General features: G+C 40.5%; 1 protein-coding gene across 5 annotated transcripts in view; it reads left to right on the top strand.

The window, feature by feature from the left end:
* The window catches only part of RBMS3 (RNA binding motif single stranded interacting protein 3), a 658,929-nt gene that overhangs the window by 539,667 nt on the left and 102,396 nt on the right, over positions 1–16,866 (top strand). For 4 of the 5 annotated variants that reach the window (XM_036266545.1, XM_036266543.1, XM_036266540.1 and 1 more), the window contains exon 8: positions 8,561–8,607. In XM_036266545.1, coding sequence (XP_036122438.1) covers positions 8,561–8,607 — 47 coding nt within the window. Of the gene's footprint in view, positions 1–5,459; positions 5,499–8,560; positions 8,608–16,866 lie in introns of all 5 variants that reach the window. The other variant, XM_036266544.1, reaches the window with a different exon arrangement.

A 16,866-nucleotide genomic window follows, 5' to 3' on the forward strand; every position in this document is an offset into this window, starting at 1 on the left:
CATGTACCCTGTATTCCTTTGACTCAGTCTCCATGGTAAAGGCAGCTAAATGGGGCATCAATCAACTGGGAGGTTTCTGGGGTTGTTGCCATTGTTCTGGTAGTCCCAGCTTCCACCAGACTCGGGATTGTCCCCATCAGTATTTAAACCTCCAGGGAGCATCAAACTGTACCTAGGACCCAGATGAATATGAATGAATTAACCAGGTACCTAGGACTTGCTCATATCGAGATGCACAGGATTGCCCTGGAAGTATCATCAGCATTTTATATATTTCACACTATATCCATCACATTATTGGTTCTAAGACATCAATTAAAGATCAAATATTGTTTCAAAAGTCACTAAAAAAGAGGAGAGAATTGCCACACTATTAAATGCTGTCCATTATGTGAGTCCCGATTTCACAGATATTAAAATGTGAGAGAGAGAAACTATGTCTTAGAATCTATGAGTTTCATTTATTTAAACAGATAAAATAGAAGTACACACATAAAATATGGTCATGTTATTTCCTTTCTTTTATGATTATCAATCAAGGCTTACTTTGACTTCAGTTTTAATGACAAACAAGAACTGCATTTTCCCTCAAGACTTTGAGAACCTTAGCCAGCTACATCATACAATGCTGTTATGTTTCCCTTTGCTTCCCTTTTAACTGTGCTTTTTCCATGCGGCATCAGCTTTCTCAGCCTTTAGTCTTCATTCTGTCTGCATCTTTCCATCTTGTTCTTGTGTGTTGCTGTAGGAGAGAGAGATTCTCTGTCTGACAAGATTGCTTTAGTAGAAGCCAAAAAAGAGAAATTCCATGATGACAGAGAGTATAAACAACACGACTCCCCTTGATGTGCTTTTTCCAAACATAAGGAGGTGAAATTGTTCTCTGTTTGTTGACTTTTTTGTTGCTGCTATTTTTAAAAGTGATAAATCCCTTGTAGCTTATTTGCTTGACACATTTCTGAAGATTTAAAGATGACTTTGAATTAACAGTCCTCTTGGTCAGTAACTTGGAGGATAGCGGTCTCCTTTCCTTCTCCGAGGCTCCTGCTCCTGATTTGTCTCAAGTACACTGGCTTCCCTGCTCTGTGGGCAAGGTCTCTGAGCAACCTCAATAATCACCTTGCTTCTCTCCATCTCTACTGACGGATCAAGGGCTGAAACATTTTCTTGAGACATTCATTTGAGTTTAGCCGAGGTTTTTCAGAGGAAAGTTTACCAATAAAATAAGTAAAAATGGAACATTCAAATTTCATTTTCAAATACAAATTTAACTGAAGTCCAAATTCAAAATTGTCTTTAAGTCAATTATTTATTTATTAACGTATTTATTTATTTATTTATTTTATCCTCACCCGAGGACATTTTTCCATTTTTTGTTCAGATAGAGTAGGAGGGAGAGAGAGAGACAGAAACATCAACGTGAAAGGGACACATCGAGTGGCTGCCACCCGCACGACCAACCAGGGCCGGGGATCAACTGTAACCGAGGTACACGCCCTTAGCGGGAACCGAACCCGGGTCTCTCTGTACCGTAGGCCGACGCTCTAGCCACTGAGCCAAACCGGCAAGGGCTATTTATTAACTTATTTAATACACATGTATTGAGTCCCCATTCTATTCCAAACACTGGGCTAGGAACAGGTGCTGACTTGATGGACACAGGCAAGAACCTAGCTGAGAAGCACGCAGAGCAAAGTATGATCATATTAGTTCCTGCCCTGTGTCATGGGGACAGACCAAAGGCAGCAGTGAATGCTCCAAGAAGAGAGAGAAGGCTTTACCAAGCTTGATGTCTAGTTTGAGGCTGGAAGACTAGAATTTTCAATTAGTTTCTAACCCAAAACTACAGCAGCAAAGGTCCAGAGGCCCAGGGCAGGGTGTGTGTAGTCTGAATTTGGTGAAGGATGGGGGTCTAAAATTTCACAGGAAGATTGTGGAAGTCAGTTGGTGAACAAACGCTTGATCATGAAGGGCTCTGTGAGCCATGTTTTATTTCAAAGCTAACAGGATATCACTATAAGAAAGGTTCATAATGCGGTCAGATGTACCTCCCTCAAGAGCAGTTCTCACGGTGCAATGGTGTGGGTGATGCATTAGAAAAATATTGCAAGCAAAGGTAAGAGAAGATATTATGACCAAATTATATCAGTACACACCCAAACAAAAAATGGTAACTTCGAAAAAGACACTGACCATACATTGAATTTACTAATCTAACTTGGCAATAAACGTCTGGAATTCAGGATAGACACTTGAGTTTGAGCCTAAGACTCAAGAATCACTGAGACATAAATAATGTTTGACGTCAGAAGACGAATGCCATCGTGATCCAGACGGAGAGAGGAGAACGGCGAACCCTGGTGATAAGTGCTGGCATCTCAAAGGCAGATGGAACATGCAGCACCAGGGCAGAAATTGTTCTCTGAGTGGTCAGAAGAAAACTAGGGGAGAGGCTCACAGTCACCAAAGGAAAGGAGTTTTGAACGAAGAACATCACTGGTTAAATGATGCAAGTTAATCAAGTATAATTTGGAATAAAAGTACTCCTTGGATTCAGAAATTATGAAAATTAAGGAGTGTAGTGCACACCACTTCACCAGTTGGCGGGAATCTTATAGGACAGTTAGCTAGGGTGTTGCTGTCTTATCTCAGGACCGTACAGTGTAGTCTGTCTTTTGTAGACTTGGGCAGTTTCTTCGTCTACTGTCTCATTGGTCCCTCGTCTTCCCCTCAGAGAGGGACTAGCTACGCATGGCACCCTTTCGGCAGTGAGAGCAGACCCCTGCCGAGTGCAGTCGGCTGCCTGTGCCTGGCCGTGGCTGAGCTTTCCTGGGTGAAACCCTACCACTTGCCTATGATGATGACCAGAAGTCCATTCCCTCCCGTCCCCTTTCAGTAAGTGCTCCAGTACCGGCCTATCCTCAACGTTGCCCGAGCATCATGTTTCCTAGGATTAGTTCCCGTAACAGGAAGTAGGTTGAAAGCCCTTTTCCTTTGGCCAAAAGGTTTACAGTACTTGGTTTTAATCATGTTGTGGTTTTCTGGTCATTTCAGTTGGTAATGACCAACTCTGACTGTCTCGAATAGCCACACTTCTGGTATCACATGGGAAACCCTTGATTCTCAGCCAGTATTTGGATTTGTGAATTCTTACTAGCTTCCATTAGAGACGCTGTACAATGAACCCTGGAGTTTCCATCATTATTCTTATTCATCAGCTCCTGCGTACTCTGCCCCTGATCCTTCTGGGTGCAGCCAACCCCACCGCCCAGCCCACCCCAGCTCATCTGCATTCATTGATCTAGCAAGGCTAAATGCTTCCCGACATTTACAAGCATATTTCCAAATCGGGCCTCTGGTCAGTGCTTCTTTTACAAATAACATGCCTTTTACTCCTACATGAATTTAAAATTTTAAACGAGTCGTGAAGTATATGATGTGCTTTTTTTATTTTTTATTTTTAAGAAAGGCTTTTTTCCCTGTTATAAAAATAATTCTCACTATGTACAACTTAAAAGAGTCAGAAAAAAATATATATGAAAGGAAAAAACTGTCATTTATAGTCATGTACCCCAACATTTTGACATTTAATATTCTTGAGACCTGGACAGTTTGGCTCAGCGGTTAGGGCATCAGCCCGCAGACCAAAAGTTGTGGGTTAGATTCCAGTCAAGGGCACGTATGTCCCTGGTCCGGGTCCTGCGGGAGGCAACCAATCGATGTGCTTCTCTCACGCTGATGTTTCTCTGTGTCTGTGTCTCTGTCCCTCTCTCTCTCTCCCCCTCCCTCCCTCACACTTTATCTGAAGATAAATGGAACAATAACCTCAGGTGAGGATTAAAAAACAAAACAAAACATTGTTGAAATACATTTTTGACTTTATTTCTAGTCAGAGATTTACATTTTTTAAAAATTTGATTTGTTGACACATGTACACATAATTTTCTATCATGATTTCTTCCCTAAAGGACATGTTATCAAAAGAGAAATACTGATAAGTCAATATAAATAAAGTTAAGTGAAATTTTGCTACAATAGTAGCACTTACACATGTATAACTCATTTTTGAGCCCTTTACACACATCATCTTTTAATTCATCTTATTTTATTTATTGATTTTACCATCACCAGCTAACAGTTGTAAATATTATTACAATTGGTTGCTAGAAATAAGCTCCTTAAAGATGACATCGAGAAAACTATATTATCCTTTTCGTCTTTGCCTTCCCGAATTAATCTTGTGCTAATTCAGTACATAATATTTTCTAAAATATACAACATTCGCTACATATTTACTGAAGTGTCGCTTTACAGCTGATCGTAGAACATTGGAAATCCTTATGATTATTCATTGGTAACTCACCCAACTATGATGATTCTTGTGTCAGGGCAGAATTTAGAAAAAGGAGAAATGTTGCTAAACAGTGTTTCAATTTTCCAGGAATTTTGGTGCATATCTGTTTGTATGAAGTTTACTGCCTCAAACTTTCTGATCTCCATTCACATTTCAGTGTAAAAATAGATTGAAAAGTGATAAAAACAATTCTATCAGCCTACCTTTTCGTTGGCTTTGTTATAGCCAATGATCCTCTGCTCCTCAGATGAGGCCAAGCATTACAGTCCCTAATATGTATATTTAAGCAGTATTTCCATAATCATTACCCCTCCATTGAACCTTGTTAATCATTTAAAGTTATGAATATCAAATATTTAGCTCCAAAGTCAAACTGATGTGTCTCATTGAATTTCCTATAATATTAAAAATAATTATGATACTCTAATTTCTCCTATTAGCCATATTTTTAAACTTCTTTTAAAATATTTAGCTCTTATATTATGGATTCTGTCTGGAAGGACTAGACATATTCTGTGATGCCTGAAATACTAAGCCAAAATTCAGCTGTTGCTGAAAAATGACGAAAACGCCCCTTTTTGTTTTAAATAAGTTATAATTGCCTCCAGCATACAAATAATGTGAATTTGAGAAATGGGAGATATTTGTGCATCTAAAAGCCCCTTTGGAAAGATTGACAGGATTAAATATCCCTTTTCAGCATATGTAGTGTGACATTTCCATTTTGTTCCAAGTTATTTTACTTTCTGTGTGACTCTGGAGTTTGTAAACATGCCCTAAAATTTGGTAATTACATAATGATGATTTCATGGTTCCAGCCTCATATAAGGGTAGCTAGACATAGCAGCAAAATTGATTTTCTTTTTTACCTTTGTGGAAGGAAACAAAAGGAAATTGAATGCAAAATCTGCATTAAGACCATACTAGAATTATAACTCAGCAATCTGTTACACATGAAGCGAAAACCAGGTGCTCATTACTGTATGTTGCTATTTAGCCAACAGGTGAAGTTCAGCCTTCTGTTGAACCCACGCTTTGTTTTGTTACCCGAAACGTTCCAAATGCATGACTTGACACTATCTCATGTTGTCTTCTCTTGCCAAAGGTACTGAAAGGCAGGACTGTCTCTAGGCAAAATCATGAAGTGGGTGAAACTTGTTTTTATTTCCTACCTTTTTGCACTGACAGTCTCACTGTAGAGTATTTCTACCTCCCTGTCCCCCAGTGCCTACTCCCGTTGGCTCATTGCTCTGGACTTACCCTGTTTTCCTGGAGGCTCATAGTGTTTCTGGTTGTCCAGTCCTTCTTCGGTTGTGTAATTTTCTTGCTCAAAACGTGTCCAGTGGCTCCCCCAGAGGAGCCAGGCCATCAGATGCTCCCTCCTTTTCTTTGGAGTCTTACTTCCGACGGCTCCCCTCCAAAGTTCTGCTGCAGGTGGGTCATCACCTCGCCCTTTTTATTTACATATTTTGCCCGTGCTATTCCTTTAGCCTGCGTAGGTCTTCACACTCATCTCCATCTATGAAAGTCCTAGTCACCTTCAAGGCTCCACTCAGCTGCTCCTCCTCCAGGTAGCTTCCCTAATCAGCCCCGGCCTCTGTCCTCAGCACCTTGTTCGTACCGCTCACATGGCACGTGCCTTATGTAGCTCTGTGTCTCCATATTTATGTATGTGTGTTGTCTCCAGGCACTGTGCTGGGCGTTCTACAATTGTAATCTCATTTAAACTTCACAACGATCTGATGAGGCAGGTATGAACTCTACCAGTTAACAGTTAAGGAAACTGAGGCTCAAATAGGTGAAATCATTTGCCCAAGGCCACACTGCTAGAAAGTAACAGAGCTAAGACCTAAACCCAGGTCCAAAGCATTTGTTCTCTCCACTAAACCATGTTGCCATTTTTCATTTCTTTTCCATCTTCTGAAAGATGCAGGGGCTTTAAGACAGAGGAAAGAGGCCCCCTTAGCCTTTCTGATCATCAGATATGTGTTCAACAAATAGGCAGAGTTTATTGGTAATTACTTAATTCCTAGGTTGAATTGATTGGTTAAGTATAATCCATGAGTAATTCAAGTAAAATATGAGAGAAAATGAAAAAAAAAATCTTATCTAGAGTTGCCAGAGCAAATACAGCATAAGAAGAGAATGTTCAAGAAAGTGTATAAAGTTATACACAAAGTCCAGCTGGTGTGGCTCAGTGGTTGAGCATCATCCCATGCACTGAGAGGTCTCTGGTTTGATTCCCAGTCAAGATACATCCCCAAGTTGTGGGCCGAATTCCCAGTGTGGGACATGCAGGAAGCAACCAACCGATGTTCTCTCTCATCGATATTTCTATCTCTTTCTCCTTCTCTCTTCCTCTCTCTCTGAAATCAATAAAGGAAAAAAAGATGTAGATTTTTAAAACAGTGTATAATTCAAGAAAGGCTAGATAGCATTGGTCTTTGAGCAGTATCAGGAACCAAGTAAAAGGAAAGAAGAAAATGTGGAGTTGACCAGGAAACCTATTATCAGTGGCCTATTTCTTTAACATGAGTGAGATGCAGTGATCATTAAACGTGTTCTCAGCACACCTTTATCAACTTCTGACCATCACTTACCTTTGTTTGCAGACTCTGTTTCAATTTATATATGTTCTTTGTATGCTAATCCCATTCATATTTCGCTCTACAGTTTTGTTCCTCATACCAATCTCAGCAATAATTTAAAATGTATTATTTAGAGAAGACAATGCATATAGTCTAAGCTTCAACGTAGCAGGCCAGACTGGACGTCAGGCCCTGCCCTAGGAAGCCCGAGGAATTCAACAAGCCAAACAGGAAACCACCTTCAACCACGCTGGACAAAACACCAACACAAAAGCTCTTTCTCAGTTTTCTTTAAAGTTGTAATGATTTTTCTTATTCTTTACAAGAGTCCTCAAAGCTGATTTACTTTTGTGACTTACTTTTAATTTTGAAACAGTGACAGATTCACAGAAATTACAAAAGAAATGAGAAGGGAGGGCTTGTACACCCCGTGCCCCAGTGGTTACATCTCATGTAATTACAGGGCACTGACAAAGCGAGGAAATTGTCATTGGTCTAATTCACTTTTACATTTCAAAAAAAAAAACACCAAAAAACAACAATGCACCAGAAAGACAACCTAGTCAGTTTTAAATTTCATTCTACATTCTCTTTCTGCTCACAAGTGATAACCAGGCTGACAGCCCTGGAACACAAAGGGTGGTCTGTCCAGATGACCACAGAGAAAGTCCCCCCATGTTGTTAGTGATGATCCTCAGATCTCATTCAGTACCTAGGTCAAGGTATTGGGGTCAAGAGCTGCGGAAGGGAGCCCACATCTGAAGACTTTGGGTGGAATCAGGTTCTGTCTCCAAACGTGTGACCTTGAGCAAGTCATTTGACCTCTGCAGGCTTCATGTCTTCATCTGTAAAACGGAGAATATATTTTCCTGCTGACTTCATACAGGTGTTGTGAGGAAGGGATGAGGTAGGCTGTGCCTCAGCAATCATGGAAGTTTATGTTCTTTTCTCAAACTACTGCCAATTACAGAAGTGTAGTGTTTCAGGGGTAGTGCTCTCTTTAGAAACAGAATAAAACCACCTCCTTATTAGCCACAAGGCCTAGAATTTCCATCAAGTGTAAATGACCTAACTTTTCTACCACTTTTAGTAGGACACATACTAGCAATGGATTGGACAAGCTCTCTGTGACTCATTACCTACATGCCCCTGAGGCATGCGATCTATTTTAAAATAAATATTTCTTAACATTTTCTTCTAAAAGGTCGAATGCATTTTAAGAAGCTTTTATTTTTATCCTGACTGCAGGATTCAGTCTTACTTTTTTTTTTTTTTTAGTGCCATGAGATGTACAATAGGTGGTCTTGACAATAGTGAGAAATTATAAGGATACCAGATTAGACAGCAGATGGTTTATGAAGTAGAAATGGAAATCCTCTAAGCTGCATTGTTCCTTGGTTTGTCTGGATATATAATATAAACTCCCCAACTCACTGGTGGATCCTGTGTGTGGGTAGTAAAAATGCTTGTCTTGGCAGTAGCGGTGGAAAAATATATAGGAGAAAATAAACTTAAATCAAGGACAGTAAAGATAAAAGTCTTTGTGTGTAGTGAATGTTTGGACCACCACAATAAAAATGTTAAGATCTGTTTTCTCCCCTCCCCCTCCTGTATACAGGCTGGCATGGCTCTGACCTATGACCCCGCAGCTGCCATACAAAATGGGTAAGTAACCCACATTTTCTCTGTTCTAATTGCTAAGATGTCTTCGAGCTCCAAACTCAGTCCCAGAGAAAAATGTTCAGATCTGTCATTTGTTTGAGATCTCTAAACAAAAACTATAAACCAAACCATTTCTCAACATTGTATTTTTTTTTTGTCTTCCCATGAGTGATTCTGCCTTCAGAGCTTCTCCCACGTGACCCATTCTTAGTGCCTCTGCCCCTATTAAACTCTGTGTGTTGTCTCTGGAACTGTTTTTATTTATTACAGACCTACAGGGAAACGAGTGAAGTTTCAGCTCCCAGTCTGAGCAGCTAAAGTGAACTCTGGGTGGTGCCATGCCTGAGAGTGAACATGTCTCCCTTCTCCTGTAGGTGACCCTCTCTGTACCACATTGACACAGATGGACTATGTCTCTTTACCTTAAATCACCTGCTATGTGACATGCCTCTATCTGTTTCTTACATTAACAGTTTAACATTGGGTTCTTTGAACTATTTCAACAGTTGCAAAAATGTTTCACTCTCTTCTGCTGCTTATTAGATATTTACAACAATGAATATTTCCCTCGTGAAATAAATTCTATTTAAGATGCTGAGGATGCCAATTGATTTTATGACCCTCTTGTACCTTCTTGTACACTGACCATTCCTTTCAGCCTACAGATATACTCAGGTCTCTCCTTTCTTTCTCTCTGTAAACAATTTCATTCTTCCATACATGCTGCCTTCCTGTATTCTTCTCTAAAGAATCCTATTAAAGTATGAATCTCAAATTTACAGGCATTTCCCTTGCTGAGGCCCCCAACGAGCTCCAAATCTGCCCTTTGTCACTGGGACATTTTAGTCCTTTTATTTGAAATCTTGCCTCATGTGGCACTCTTTAAAAACCACTTACACCATCTTGAAATTGTATCACTTGGATCACACAACTCCATCTTTTACGGATCCTCCTTCCTGCCCTCTCTTACTGCTCATTCGATGTCTCCTCATTCCACCTCTCCTGCCCACGTTTGCTCATCTTTCTCAGGGATTAGTCTTTTCTCACCATCTCCTCTCCGGAGATCTCATCCACCTCTCTTGCTCTTTGGAGCAGAAGACTCCAGGCCTGTTCTTCGAGTTCATAACCAGACACAGAGCACTGTCACGTGTCTGTGTAATAGCTTATTAGGTATTGCTACGGATACTCGTTATGTCCCAATTAGGTCATTACCCTTATTAACTCTTTTTAGTATAAACCATAAACCATACCAATGCAAATGAAAAACAAATATCAAGTTCGTCCTTCCTTCCTTCCTTCCTTCCTTCCCTCCCTCCCTCCCTCCCTCCCTCCCTCCTTCCTTCCTTCTTTCTTTCTTTCTTTCTTTCTTTCTTTCTTTCTTTCTTTCTTTCTTTCTTTCTTTCTTTCTTTCTTTCTTTCTTTTCACTCTAAAACCATTTAGGCTGGTGACTCCCATTCTCTGGTTTTTCTCCGACATTCTTTATGATCAAATTAATCATTAAGACTTATCCGATCTATCTTTTAACTGCATCTTCAGCACATAGCCCTCCCCCCGCTACTTGTGGAGTTCATTCATTCACCATTCTCTACCTGCACTAAGCTTTTACCCGCCTTTAGTGTAACTCTCCTCCAAACCATGTCCACATTGCTTTTCGAATAAATTTTTACAAGCAAAAGGTGATCTTAGAAATCATCCACCTGCCAGGTTTAAAGTAGTTGGTGGGTTTTACTAACGAAAGTGGCACAAGGAGAACTACACGGTTCGGTTCCGAAGCTACAGCGGACCGTCGGTGGGATTCAGAATACCTCACACAACCGTACATCTCTGTGTCTTGCTGTTCAGGAATTCTCTCTGCCTAGAGTTCAGGCATGCCAGGATTTCTCTCTCCCTTCCTCCTTACTTCCCTTCTTTTTCCCCTTCTTTATCTCTTTTTATACAGCTCTCATTTAAGGAACAACATCACAGCATACCACGCAGAGCTAGTCACACAATTAGTACAGTACGAGCAGTGGTGAAGAGTGCAGACTCCAGCCCAGTCAGCCCAAATATGCATCGAATTCCGTCATCCACCAGAGTGGGCAAGTCGTTTGTCTTCCTCCTCTGGGAAGTGGGGCCAATAGTAACAGTATGGCATTAGGGAGACCATTTCCCTGCCTGACATCAACCTGCTCTGTCTCTATTGTGACACCTTAATCCCATTCTCCTTATGTACAACCTCCAGTTTCACTCAAAGCATCCAAACTGCCCATGACTTGCTCATACCCTGGGTTAAGAATGAAGTTTCGGAAGCTGTAGACTATCCAAAGTGTTGTTGGTGACAAGAACGTAAAAATGTTATATAGTAATATTAAAAAAAAATTTGTAGCTAATTAATCTTATTCATTTCATACTTCATATAGATACATTTTGGAATATTTTGCTCTGCTTTGGTTATATGGTAACATTGAATAAAAGAGAACAATCATTTCTATGTAAGTAAGACATCAAAATAACCACAGATATATTCTCAGCATACTGTCCCTTGAGTTACCATTGGCACATGCCTTTTAGAGGTGTAGAATCTGATTTAGATAACTTAGCCTATTAAGGAATCTAGCACTAATGTCCAGAATAACGTATTTTATTCTCTATTCATATTGTTGTATTCAATCTAGCAGTCAAACCTACCATAGAGAGTAGTAACCAACAGAGACAGAAATATTTAGTACTCTAGGGAAGAAACTGGTCCTGTTTTACAGGGAACACATAGTATCCAAAGATACAGTTATAACTCACTCTTGCTCAGTTAATATTATTAAACACTGCTTTATGCTGACCCAGTTCAGTTCAACACACTTTTTTTCTTTTGAGTATCTATCTATTGCTCTATTTTAAATCATTTTGGTGTTGCAGATTTGAAAAAGAAAAATGTTCACATCATATCAGGGACCACGTACATGCAGACAATTCTAGTACAAGATACAATAGAAATGGTATTGAAATAGAAGCATGGAGTAATATGAGATTTGTATATTGGTTAACTTCTATGTGTATAAAATATTTTCTTTTTTTTTTATCCTCACCCAAGGACATTTTTCCATTTTTAGTTCAGAGAGAGCGGGAGGAAGAGAAAGGAAGAGAGAGAGAGAGAAACATCGATGTGAAAGGGACACATCGAGTGGCTGCCACCCGCACGACCAACCAGGGCCGGGGACAAACTGCAACCGAGGTACATGCCCTTAGTGGGAACCGAACCCGGGTCTCTCTGTACCGCAGGCCGACGCTCTAACCGCTGAGCCAAACCGGCCAGCGCTGTATAAAATATTTTTGAAAGAGTACTCAAGAAATGGTGAGAGCGGTTCTCTGGGGGAAAGCCAATGAAAACAGGAGTGATAGGGTCTTAATTTTCACTGTCTATGTTTGTATGTTCTTTTCCAAAAGAAAAAAAAAATTAAGGCCATAGGACCACAGAAGAGAGGCATTTGATGAGGGATCGGAAAGTGTCTTGATGGGACACTGGTAATGTCTTTTTCTCCTGTAGATTCCCACGTCATAGCTGAAGCACAAATTTGATGACCTCATGGCTACATATATTCTAAGCCATAGGCTGTTCTGAGTATCATAAGCAAATACGTAGCTGGGTTGTGCCTAGTAGCTACACAAAGTGTGTGAAGAGTTAAATATTCTGAATTCCATACCCTCCTCATTAATAAGCCACACGGGACTGAAGTAAATATTCCCACATTTAGCTTGATTTTGAGCTAATGAAGAGCATGCATTTGTGAATGTGGACCATGGTGAATCTGTGCTGTTTGTGTTCGGGCAGAAGAAAATGTCACTTTTGTCATCTGCTTGACTCTGTCCAAAATATCGCTTTTAAAGAGTCAGGCCAATGTCACTTCTGTCTACGGCTTTGAAGGTGAAGGTGAAGAAGTGTCTGGGTCACAGTGGAAAAATGAAAACCTTAGTATGTTTTACTGTAGGTGAGCTTATGAGAAGAAAGAAAAAGTGTCCCTTCGTTCAGAGTTATCAGTATAACTCTATCATTTGTTATTACTGTCACCCTATTGCTTTTTTGACAGTCCAATATGAAATTCCATCACTGTCAAATGTGAGGGTGGGAGGTAGGAAATTATCCATCCCTCTATTCAAAATAATCTCATCGTTCTTGTACCTTTTTACTGTGGCGCAGGACGCTGTGTAGAAGCCTCTTGGATTATTTTATTTGAATAAAATGCATTATTGGGAGAGATATGAAAAAGAATGTGTTCTATAGCATTAGTTTGCCGGCTGTTTCATACTCGATATGAAGTGCTACAGAAACCTTGTCTTATTACACTAGCAAAGAAATCTCATGTGAAGGGTACATTGGCGTTCCAATAAAAATGACCGATAACTTATTAATCTTATGCTATAGTGTTACCCTGAGGATGGTATTCACGGTTCTGACGGACAGTATTGCCTGTAGACAGAGAAGACAAGCCAGTGCTGTTTATTTCAGTGTGCAAATAGGATTTTGTGTGGTTTTTCTACTGTAAAAAACATTCTACCCTGGGGTTATTGATATATTCATGTTACTTTTATCGTCAGTGAAATAAGATTTCACCATATTAGTGCTGACCGCCAAATCCCCTGAAGGTGACTTTTCTGCAGGCAAAAGGATGTCCTATCAGTGACCCAGACTTGCATTTTCTGGACTTGTACAGGCCACTTGCTTTAAATGCCAGCAAACCAAGTAACTCTTTGCATTCCTTGAAGTATTACGCTTTTGAAAGGCCAGCTTAGAGTTCCAGACACAGACCATACTTAGGTCACTTCTTTTAGGCACTTTGACATTTGGTATTTTGTTCATGTGAACCTCCCTGGAAACAGTTCATACTCCTAAGGCAAAGTCTCTCAACCTCAAACTACTGACACTTTGGGTCAGATAAGTTTTCGTGTGGGAGCTGTCCTGTGCCTTGTAGGATATTTAGCAGCATTGCAGACCTCTGCATACCAGGCGCCAGTAACAGCCCCCTCCCAGGCCCCCGCCACCCGCAACCTAGTTGTGACAACCAAAAATTCTCTAGTTCCTGCCAAATGTCCCCTGGGGAGCAAAATCCCTTCTAATTTAGAACCGCTGGGCAAAGTATTAAAGGAATACTTGTCATACACATGATGTTATGTGAATTTTGGCAAAGGAATGTCTCGTAGGAGAGTCAACTCTTCCCAGGAAAATTGTTTCTTAAAGAATTTATCAGTTTTCTATACTAGTATTTGCAAAGCAAATGCATCTATAGTAAATGAAAACAGCATCAAGTCACATGTTTAGAATTACCTTAGTTTTGTCATTAGGGTGGCAGGTCCTGTCAATTTTCTCTTTCCTGCTCCCCAACAGCTATGCTTGAAGTACTCATTTGGATTTTTTTTTTTTAACATGCCGATTATGTGGAAGTCATTTTAAATCATGACAGATGCATGTCAGGGACTGAGAAAGAGTGAAGAGTTTGAGAAACTCATTCTGCAGTTTTCTCTGTGGAGCCTGGTGCTGTGCATTTTCTCCAGACACTGTCTCTGTGCCGTAGGTGCGGTCGCGGCCTCTCTTGCCGTTGTTTAAGCAAGTTCTTCTTGGGAATGCCTCTGGCTTATATCTGGACTCGGGAAGAGCTTCTGTCAGAATGCCAGAAGTAGGGAATCAAGACAGTGTGCTGAGCCCAGTTCTTCCCAGTATATTTTCCAGTCTACATGACTCTCCGACTTCAACAGCAGTATTGGGACTTGTTAGACAGTATGAAATACCATTCTTGTTTGATGGATAGGGTTAGAGCAGATAGAACAAAAATGCATCAGTTTACCCCCAAGGGTTCCCTGTGTTACTATCAGTTTCCTTGTCTGGCTTCTTTATGTTTCTGCCCTGTGTTTTCCCCATAGAATTTTCTGTAAACTCTGCCTGTCAATCCAATCCTTATTGCTTTCATTTTTAATACTCCAGTCGGTACATTTTACAAAATGCACCAGCCACGCTAAAATCCGACGTGCAGTGCTCTGTGTTGGTGTAAGAGGCTGAGACGGGGCTTTTAGCAGAAGTGAAGCACCACACAGTAAAGAAGAGCTGTTTGTGCAGTGGTCGTGGGTGCTTCTCATGTCATTATGAACCCCAAATACACCTTTCTGTTCACTGCCTCATAAGTAACATTTGTCAAAGAAAATACATAGAAGAGCTTTTCAAATGCAAACCATGATTTTTGCGAAAAGGACTGCTTTCCCTGGTTACTATTACCTTCGCACACTCAGAAAGTATGTGTTAGTGAAGCTTCCACTGAGCGTTTATAATTACGTGGTGCTGGACCATCTTCTCTGGGTTCTTTTCCTGTTTCCTACCAGCTCAGGGGCCCATCTTCAGTTCTCCCCCTGTCTTGGCACTGACCATCCTGTGCTTATTTCCGCAGCTGCTCTGTATCCATCCATTCAACCTTTAGCTACTGTGTATCCACTGTGTCTCAGTTGTTCTAGACAACAAAGCCAGTAGGTCCTCTATATTCTTGAAGCTGCCGGTTGAGAGGAGGAAATAGTCAATACATACATTGTATTAGTCAGCTCGGCTTCCATAACAAAATACCAATGATTGCATGGCTCTAAGCAACAGAAATTTATTTTCTCATAGTTCTGGAGGCGAGAGGTCCAAGATGGAGATGTGGCAGAGTCAGTCTCTGATGAGGATTCTATTCCTGGCTTGTAGACAGCTTCCTTCTCACTGTGTCCTCATCTGGCCGTTCCTCCATGAACGTGTGGAGAGAAAGAGCAAGCTGTCTAGTGTCTTTTCTTATAAGGACGCTAATCCTATTAGATCATTGAACTTTAATCGCTTCTTTAGAGTCTCCATCTCCAAGTTTAACCACAGTGGGAGTTAAGAGGTCAATATGAATTTCGGAGGGACACAAACATTCACTCCATGACCTAGATCCCCAAAGTTTGTCATTACTACTTCAGAGAGTGATAAGAGCAATGAAAAACTCAACTAGAGGAAAGAAGAGAGAACAGTTGGAACAGAGATGGTGATTACTACTTTGGCTATAGGCCTCCCTGAAGAAGTGAAAGTTGAGTTACACCAATAATGAGCGAGAGGTAGCCTTAGGGACATTTAGGGAAATGAACATTCTAGGTAGAGAGAATTGTAAGTTCAGTGATCCAAGAAGAGAGTGAGAATGGCAGGGTCATGTGACAAAGGAAAGGCTGTGGTTGGATCCTAATTGGCTAGGAGGGGAGGGGAGGAGAAGGTGTTGGAGAGGTAGGCAGTAGCTGGTCTGGTTGTGCTAGCCAGTCTCAGGAGTTCACATTTTGTCATTGCCGTGGAAAGCTACTGAGGGTTTTAGACTCATTCACCTACAGACAGGAGTCAATGTAAGAGGCTAAATAGAGAAACTCTAAGGAAAGTTTTAGAGTCTTCCCCCTTTTTGGTACACATAGTAACTGCTCAATACATTTTTTTTTTTCAAGTGGAAGGATGGGTGTTTTCTTACATAGTAATTGACTTCTTTTAAAAGTCAGGTTTATTAGATGTCATTTACATAGACTATAGATTTATTCTTTTTTTTATTTTTTTATTTTTTTATTTTTTTATCCTCACCCGAGGACATTTTTCCATTTTTTTGTTCAGGTAGACTGGGAGGGAGAGAGAGGAACACTGAGAGAGAGAGAAACATCGATGTGAAAGGAACACATCGAGTGGCTGCCACCCGCACAACCAACCAGGGCCGGGGACAAACTGCAACCGAGGTACATGCCCTTAGTGGTAACCGAACCCGGGTCTCTCAGGACCGCAGGCCGACGCTCTAACCGCTGAGCCAAACCGGCCAGGGCTAGATTTATTCTTTATAGTGTATAATTCTATGAGTTCTGTTAAACACATAGTGATTTAAGCACCCCAAATTCTCCAACCCTAGCCATTGGCATCCACGGATCTATTTTGTCTTTATAGTTTTGCATTTTCTATATTGTGATATAAGTGGAATTATAAAACATAGAGTCTTTTGCATCTTCTTTCCTTTACCATAATTCACTCAAGATTCATCATGTTAAATGTAGCAGTAGTTCTTTCCTTTTTATTGCTCAATAGTGGCCCATTGTACAGATGTACCAGTTTGTTTATTGCCTCAGTTCAAGGATATTTGGCTTGTTTCCAGTCTTTGGCAAGTATCAGTAAACCTGCTATAAATATTTCATTAAGGTTTTTGTGCAAACATATGTTTTCATTTATCTTTAGTTAATATCTACCAGTGGGATTTTGGTTTATATGTGATATG

Source organism: Molossus molossus, unplaced genomic scaffold (genome assembly GCF_014108415.1).
Source record: "Molossus molossus isolate mMolMol1 unplaced genomic scaffold, mMolMol1.p scaffold_m16_p_18, whole genome shotgun sequence".
Taxonomy (NCBI): Eukaryota; Metazoa; Chordata; class Mammalia; order Chiroptera; family Molossidae; genus Molossus; species Molossus molossus.